The sequence below is a fragment of the Lycium barbarum genome, chromosome 8, assembly GCF_019175385.1.
Source record: "Lycium barbarum isolate Lr01 chromosome 8, ASM1917538v2, whole genome shotgun sequence".
Lineage (NCBI taxonomy): Eukaryota > Viridiplantae > Streptophyta > Magnoliopsida > Solanales > Solanaceae > Lycium > Lycium barbarum.
In genome coordinates this window covers 120710241-120719077 of record NC_083344.1, presented here as the reverse complement: position 1 = coordinate 120719077, position 8837 = coordinate 120710241, and the positions used below count along the sequence as shown (strand labels likewise).

The 8837-nt window shown below is 38.2% G+C and overlaps 1 protein-coding gene across 2 annotated transcripts; it reads left to right on the top strand.

The window, feature by feature from the left end:
- The first annotated feature begins 255 nt into the window (after window positions 1-255).
- Window positions 256-7841, top strand: LOC132606981 (splicing factor Cactin-like). Of its 2 annotated transcripts, XM_060320760.1 has the most exons (3): window positions 256-2544; window positions 6678-6829; window positions 7253-7841. In XM_060320760.1, the coding sequence occupies exon 1, from the start codon at window positions 352-354 to the stop codon at window positions 2338-2340; it is 1989 nt and encodes a 662-aa protein (XP_060176743.1). In that variant the 5' UTR covers window positions 256-351; the 3' UTR covers window positions 2341-2544; window positions 6678-6829; window positions 7253-7841. The 2 variants fall into 2 exon arrangements, with proteins under 2 accessions (XP_060176743.1, XP_060176742.1); XM_060320759.1 differs by lacking the exon at window positions 6678-6829.
- The last annotated feature ends 996 nt before the right edge of the window (window positions 7842-8837 follow it).

Sequence of the window (8837 nt, the reverse complement as noted above, 5' to 3'; positions counted from 1 at the left end):
TCACTTTTTTTTTGAATTTTTTTTCACTTTATTTAAAAATTAGTGTTTGGCTATAAAGTTGTATCTGAAATTTAAAAAATAAGAAAAATTTTTACTTTTTTCACAATCAAAATAATTACATTAAAAAAAAAAATACTATTTACAAAAACTATGGTCAAACACAACTCCAACTTCTAACTCCAAAATTCCAAAAAAAAAAAAAAGTGAAAAAGCCATGGCCAAACGCCTACTTCGGCATCCTAATATTTCATAAATTGTCTCCGACTAAACATAACTTCCATTCCGAAGCGCTTAAAAGGCTAAACTGTGCAATTTCTCATCTGATTATTCAATCCCTCCGCCGCCGCCGCAATGGGTTCCTCCGGCAAACGACGCCGCCGATCTTCATCACAATCCTCCGATTCTAACACCAACTCCGAATCCGACTCATCTCCACCACCTAACCGCCGTCACCGCCGCAACAAAACCCTAGACCGCCGCCGCAGCAGCAGATCGAGAAATCACGGCGACGAAGAGAGCAGTAGTAGCGACAGCCACGATGACGAGCGAGAGCCAAACAAGACAAAAAAGAAGAAAATCACTGATGAAGAAATTGCTCTATATATGGCTAAGAAAGCACAAAAAAAGGCAATGAAAGTAGCTAAGAAGTTGAAATCAACTCAGAAACAAGTTTCCGGTTACTCTAACGATTCAAATCCATTCGGAGATTCAAATCTAAACGAAAACTTCGTGTGGCGTAAGAAAATCGAACGTGACGTTACACGTGGCGTGCCACTGGATAACTTCTCTATAAAGGCTGAGAAACAAAGGCAAAAAGAAAGAATGGCTGAAATTGAAAAGGTTAAGAAAAGGAGAGAAGAAAGGGCTATTGAAAAAGCCCAAAGAGAAGAGGAATTACAGTTATTAGCCCGAGAACGGGCCCGGGCTGAGTTTCAAGATTGGGAGAAGAAAGAAGAAGAGTTTCATTTTGATCAGAGTAAAGTTAGGACCGAAATTCGACTTAAACAGGGTAGGGTTAAGCCTATTGATGTACTTATTAAGCAATTAGAACCGAATGGTGAGTTTGATGTGGAGATAGAAGAGCCTTATGTTGTGTTTAAAGGTTTGGGTATTAAAGAAATGGAAGAATTAAAAGAGGATATTAAGTTACATATTGATTTAGATAGGGAAACGCCGTTGCATATACAGTATTGGGAAGCGCTTTTAGTGGTTTGTAATTGGGAATTAGGTGAAGCTAAGAAAAGGGAAGCGATGGATAAAGCGCGAGTAAGGGGTGAGGAATTGCCGGGTGAATTAGAAGAGAGGGGTTTGCATTCGAGTATTGAAACGGATGTTAAGTCGTTGTTGGAAGGGAAAGGGTATGGTGAGTTAGAAGCATTGCAGTTGCAGATCGAGTCACAAATGAGGTCTGGTACTGCTAAAGTAGTGGAGTATTGGGAAGCTGTTCTTAAACGGCTTCAGATTTATAAGGCTAAGGCTTGTTTGAGGGAAATTCACGCGAAAATGCTGCGTAAGTATCTTGAACATCTTGAGAAACCATTGGAGAGAGGTGATGTAGAGGTGGAAGAAGAGACATTGAGGACTAACGAGGAAGACGTGGATAATGAGCAGAATGATGCTCAAGCTATGTCTCCGGAGCCGTTCTTGAATGAGGAGGCTAAGGAGAAAGAGGAGGAGGAGGAGGAAGAAGACGATGATGATGCGGGTTCTTATTCGCCTGTGTTAATGCACGGGGATGATAAAGAAGAAGCAGTTGATCCTGAAGAGGACAGGGCAATACTCGAGAGGAAACGTATGGCTGTTTTGGAAGAGAGACGTGCCCAAGATAAGGTTTTGCCACCACCAACTCCTGCGGAAGACAACTTTGAGAAGAAGGTTTCTAAAACTATGGGAGCAATGGAGGAAGGGGATGCAGTATTTGGCTCAAACGACGAAATTAATCTTGATTCGCAGGTGTACTGGTGGCATGACAAGTATAGGCCAAGGAAACCAAAGTATTTCAATCGTGTTCATACTGGTTATGAATGGAACAAGTATAATCAAACTCATTATGATCATGACAACCCACCTCCAAAGATTGTGCAGGGATACAAATTCAATATCTTTTATCCTGATCTTGTTGACAAAGCAAGAGCTCCAACTTATGTCATAGAGAAGGATGGAGATAGTGCTGATACTTGCATCATAAAATTCCATGCTGGCCCTCCCTATGAGGATATAGCTTTCCGAATTGTTAACAGGGAATGGGAGTACTCTCATAAGAAGGGGTTCAAGTGTATATTCGACCGAGGAATTCTGCATTTGTACTTTAACTTCAAACGTCACCGATACCGTCGTTGATGAGCCTCGAGAAGCACACAGGTTGTTGCAAAGCTCAGTGTTTTGTTATTTATTTCTTGTTTATGTATTTGTTAGGCCCGCTGGTACGTGATGTTCATTCATGAAGGAAGAATTATGTCAACTGGCTCTAAAGTGTGATACAAATCCGGAGCTCTTCTGATTAACTTATGCTAATGCTGAAGTGGAGTCACTGTTGGCTGAAAGGTTAGCCTTTTCAGTCTTCCTCGTATTAGTTTGCATACACTGTAACTTACATTAAGCAAATGATTTCCATTTTTTCCAATAGTTTGAGCTGCAGTCTGATAAATCTAGAGAGATATGAATGTCTTGGTAGAGATGAACCATCAGAATTTACAATTGCTTAAACCCCTTTTTATTTTTTGCATTGGCATGTTTAAAGAGTAGGTATTTATGATTGAAATGAGCTTTGAATAGGTCTAGGTGCCCCTTTTGGGATGGGTCATTCCTACTTGATTGTTTCATTGAAGGTCGATGGTCATTAAATATGAAAAGCAGCAAAGTTTTATGCCTTCATTTGTCATTATATGGTTGTGCATCTAACATGCATATGATAACAACAAATTTATACTGTGTATCTCAGGGGAAAAGGAAAAATTAGATGGGTGCAAATTAAGCTACTATAGGAGTACTATATGCCATGGGATCTCTGGTTTTGAACTAATGTTGGTTCATTACATCTAACTTCACTTATTTACTTGTCAACTAAAAAAAGGAAACAAGAACTAGTATATTTAATTTCCCATATCAGTCTTATTCTTCCCATTTCTTCAAGCCAAAGAGGAACGAGTAATAGCTTACATCAACCTTCCTTTTCCTACCCCTCTTAAAGAAGATAGGTAGGGAGTGAAGAGAGGAAAAATTGGTATATTGGTTTAGATTACAATGACAAATTTGAGGAAGGAATGGTGCAGTACAATGCTCATTTTCTTCTTTCCACCTTCCGATGACATGACAGATATGATTCAGTAATGCAAGCAATATGCCCTTAATTTTTTTAACAATGGGAAGAAAACTACAAGTAGAAAGAAAGCTGCAATTCATATCAACTGGGAACTAGAGTGGTTTCAGATAGCATTCTACTCACATTGGGCTTGATAGGATTAAAGGAACCAATGAAGCCAGATTTGCAAAGTTGATTTTATTGTTCCATTCTGTTTGTGGCTTAAGAAAGCTATCCATTTTCATTCTTCTTTTTTGACAAGGAAAAAAAAGAATGAAAATGGATAGCTTTCTTAAGCCACAAACACTCTCCATGATTTTAACTACCATACAGCAATCTGCTTCGTCAATACAACTTACTTCTCTGTAAAATTGCATATCTTCACTGTTTATTAATCGGATCCACCGGTTGGGCCTTCCTCTGCCTTTTTCTTTAAAAGACTTTAGACCACCCTTTGATCCTCCAGCTCAGATAGCCTATAATGTTTCAGCACAAGATTTCTATTCTAAGATCACCTGGACAAAACTTTAGATATCCTCCTTTTCTATCATAGTTGCGCTAAACCATTAGGGACCCAGATAATTAGGAGTGCTCCTCATCTGGTCAATTAGCTTGGGAAGCCCAAATCAGAGAGCTTAGTGTTGTACTGTCATGCAGGGGTAATGTTATGGGGTTAAATATCCAGTGCAGAATATTTGGTCTGTAGACTTCGTGAAGGTGAGCTAATCCTTTGTTTTGTCTTAAATAGTCTTCTTCCTGCATTTCCGATCAAGAGTAAGCTGTTTACTACCAAGGCAGATCCATTTGTCTAGTGATTATTGCTCATTTACCCAGACTAGAAGCCTGTTAGATTTCCCAGCTGAGAATCCAATTAACTATACCAAGTTGACATGATGTATACTGCCAATGGTTTCGACCTCATTTAGGAGTGATTTTTGAATTGGCCTAGCCCATATAGGCATTTCACTGCCACCTTTGTGCCTTCATTCAAGGACCCTTCAAAAACTGATTGAGATCCTCCTTCACCAAGCTTCTTGCTGAGGTTCCATGTTGCAGTTTAGGGAAGTTCCTTTAATTAACCCCATGTCTTGAAGCTCCAACAATCTACAAGTCAGCTGTGTGTTCTCAGAACAACCAAGATTGGGCTATGTGTCGTTTATGTGTCTAAGATAGCTTCTTGGGTTAGAGCTTGATTTGGAACAAATAAGCTGTCCATTTGAACAAAATCCATGTCTTCCACATACCCTGGGGTAATACCTCTCACCATAAGAACCTCTCGGAACATCATCCGACTCTTCTTCACTGGTTTTTCCATTTATGCACACTCCTAATTGCCCATAGACTGGTTTCTAATATTTAGCTGAGGACGTGGCAGAAAAGTAAACAGCATCCTCTGGGTTACTGGAGTCTCTGGAATATGTGAGCAAGCTCCAGTCACCAAATACATAAAGTAGCCTGTGTCTTTACCCCAAATCAATCCTTATACGGTAAGCTTAAAATATGTTTATGGAGGATTTGACTCAAACCTTCGATTAGTCCAGTTTGTTGCTTGGCGTTAGCATCTGTCCAGGTGCTAACTTCAGTCGAGTACATATTTTCCATAGCTTCTGTCCAGGTGCTAACTTCAGTCAAGTACAAATTTTCCATAGTAATTGGCAAAAGCTGGTCAGGCCTGTGGAAATGTATCACATACGTGCGGATCTCCCAAACTTAAGCTTATTATTAACCTTGATTACGCCTGAAGTTACTCAGCTGGACATATATTGTAGAAACAGGCGATTGCGTATTCTCTAGTCCGAATCAATGCAATAAACAAACATGCTGGAACTCCTTTGCAGATTGCCTATTTGGCTGAACATATTAGAGAGATAAGGGAGGAAGGCCACCTCAATTTCTCACCTTGTTACAGGAAAGCTAATGGCACTGCAGACTCCCTAGCTAACTAGAGTTCACCTAGGAAGACTTCTACTTTCTTCATGGGGGCTGACACCTTACCTATGAAGAATGGCAGAAATCAGTTAATTAATTTCAGAATTAGGACTACCAAGAAGTCTTTTGAATTTTAGCCATTTCAGCATTTTATTTATGTACCTCACTGTTATGTGCTTCACATCTTTTGACTCAGAGTTGTTTAGTGCAGATTTCTGAATTCCTCACGCAAAGAACTACCCCTTTTTTTGTGTGTGTGTTTTGTGTGTGTGTGTGGGCGCACTTTAATATACATGTTGAGGTCGTGCCTAACCTCTCACCATAATGGTGATACAAGTGTAAAAATATAGTAGAAAAAGGTGAAGTGATTTCATATATGGTCATTCTCATTTTTATCTTATTGCACCAAAATCACTTAAAGCTACTTTTTGTAATGAAAAGTTACTCACATTTGCCTAATTAACAAAAAGCCACTATGAGGAAACAAAAAAAGATTTTTTTATAACCAAGGGTTGAGGAAGAATGAATAGGATTCTGCTACATTTAACCAGAGGTTATGTTTTTGACATAAAACATATCAAATTTAGAAACTATAATTTTGAAAGTGTAATGAGCATGATATATCACGAAGAGGCTTGATTTTAACTGTCCTAATTTTTCAATCTAACTGTTCTAATTTTTCAATCTAGAATGCTTTGGTATGACTTTTTTTGTTGGTTTCTCATCGGTGTCCTGTACCTTCATTGGAGCCTAACTATATTTGGATTCGCGCCGGGTAAGGCCCATTTCTGAGGGTGAAGCTTCCTACCAAGGAGTTTTCCATATTTAGGACTTGAACCCGAGATCTTTGGTTAAGGGAGGAGTAACCCCATCTACTCTGCACCACATCTTTTGGTGGTGTTTTGGTATGACTTACGATCACTTATTCACATGCTAATCTTCGAAAAACAAGCTGCATTTCTAGCGTAAGACAGAAAGAAAATGGTGAAAATTTTAGTCCTAAATTAGGAACATAATTCGCACCTTTAAGTGTTTGGGGGAGGCAAGGGAGATCATGGGAAAAAAAGTCAATACTTTATTGAGATATCACGTATTGTAATTATGATTTCCTTTTTCTAGTTGCAACCATGATTATGACATCTTCCATCACCATTGACTGATAGTTTTCTTTAACATTATCTTCAGTCGTTTAAATATCTCGATCTTTTATGTAATGGAAAAAAACACTACTTTTTCATCTGCTTAAAGCGGAACATTGAGGAGATCATTTTGACCGTCACGCGATAGCTGGTTGTGATATTTGATGCCAAGAAAAAAAAAAAAAATATAGTAAAGCACAACTTCTTCATCTGCTTAAATAAGAAATACTGCATCCATTTCATTCTATATGATATGTTGAACATGGAATTTAAGAAAGAAAAAAGTCACATACCAGATTTAATATCAGAATTGGTGGCCGGGCTTATACATGACACAACACCTCGAAGATAAGCAGCAAGATATGGCTTAGACAGTACGATTTAACTGACAGTAAGGCGGCGTGATCATGATGGCGAAGACGGGCACATGAAGAACTAACTCATTGATCAGCTCCAATAGGTGAGTTTAATAGGTGCTGAGCAGCATATATATAACTTGAAAGTACTGAAAAACCGATGAGTTAAGTAATGCACGTGCCCTGCTTCTCCATCTTGCTCAACCCTCACCTTCTCCTTCTACAAGATAATTGGGGGACTTTGAAAGTAAGTATATAATTGTTGTTTGATGTTTCAGTGTTGCTATGGAATATATATATATATATATATATATATATATATATATATATATATTAGAGTCCTACATTTAAAGTTGATGAGCAAAATATAGAGTAACAATGATATATATGTTGTGATACTCTTAGATGGTACAAGGACTTGTCAAAAAAACAGTAGTATATGTTTGGCACAAAGTGGTCATGATCATACCACGTCGCGAGTCATTTTTAGGCTCGCTTTAACTAACAAAGTAACAATGATTTGGCAGGATGAGAATGACGGTGACAGAATTGCTCTTATGTTGTAGCCCATGAAGAGCTAATTAAGAAGCAAGTCCAAAGAAGCGATCGATGGCATAAAACAAATTTATCGACTTGTTCAGTAGTTTGAGACGCACACACAAGGAGCCTACTGTTTTGGTAGCCATAGCAATATAAACCAACCCAGTACACTGAGCTTCCATCCGTTCCGGAGAAGGGTCGGACCAACCAAGTCTTATGTATGTACGGAGCCTTACCTTATGAAATATCTTCCTAAAGCCTTGATCATGAATTGTCAAAGGGTCCATTCTGGTTGTCATTTTCTTCTTTCGTGTTCGAGTGCGAGGTGATATGGAAGAAATTATTGTGAAACCAATTATTGTTATCATCGTATCCAAGAGAAGGGCCAGGAGATCTTTGTATATATGAAGTGTCCATCTCTGTTATGATCATTATTAGATTTAGGGGAATGTCCTTTGACAAAGATGGAGTTCACACTGCTTTCTCTTTTATGGTTAGTAATGGGGCTATTTTATAGTTGCCACACAACATGCATCTTCCTAAATTAATGTCATATTCTAAGCTGTTATCGTCCAAGTCTCTCGACATTCATTTGCAAGAGTCACCTTAAGTAGGCAAGTAAAAATGTTTGTGGCAAGTAGGAAGAATTGAAACAGAACTTACTTAATTAGGTGCATTGTGGCCCTTTTTTTTTACAAAAGAAGAGCTCTTATAAATATAAGTTCAATTTAGGTTGCATGTATCTTTTTGAGATTATTATAAGCACCTTTTGAGTCACAAAATTTTGTGTCCTGCAACTATTGAGAAGATGTTCATTCAGGATATCAGGTTAGCTAGCAGCAATCTTGTTGAGTCCCACATAGGCTATTTAGGGATGAGAAGGTCCCTTTTTATGATATTTGCGCAATCTTCATTACCCGCAAGGTCTATCTTCGTACCCTGATATCAAAATCAAGGCCCACCACAACTTTTAGTTAGAAAAATGACCTAATAATACTATTTAAGATTTTATATTATAAAACATAAGAATACTTTTTTTTATTTACAAAGTATACCAATAAAATTATAAAGTATATCAGATTTGGGGTTAATGGATACTCACGATTTTGGGCTTTTTTAAAGGAAGAGAATCTGATTTTAATTGTGGGCTTAATTTTAGGATAGTTATCATTTTTTTTTTTTGCGTGCATTGCCCTTCATTTGGGTTGGTCTTTAAGTTTTGCCCTTCAAATTGGTGGTCTTTAAGGTTTGCCCTTCACTAGGGATTCCTTGGTCATGGGCTCGAATCCCCGCTCAGTGAAAATTTAAATTTCTTTTCGCAAGGTAGAAATTATAAAAAAAAGCAGAATTTTTGTCTTAAGGCAGAACTTGCATGGAAATTCTGCCCATTTCTGCAAATTCTACCCCTGCAAATTCTGCCTAAGGCAGACCTATAACTCTGCCGTTTTTTTGAACTTATGCCTTACGATTTTTTTTTCCCGCCTAAGTGGGGGTTTGAACCCGTGACCAAGCGTTCCCTAGCGAAGAGCAAACTTTAAAGACCACCATTTTAAAGGGCAAAACTTACAGACC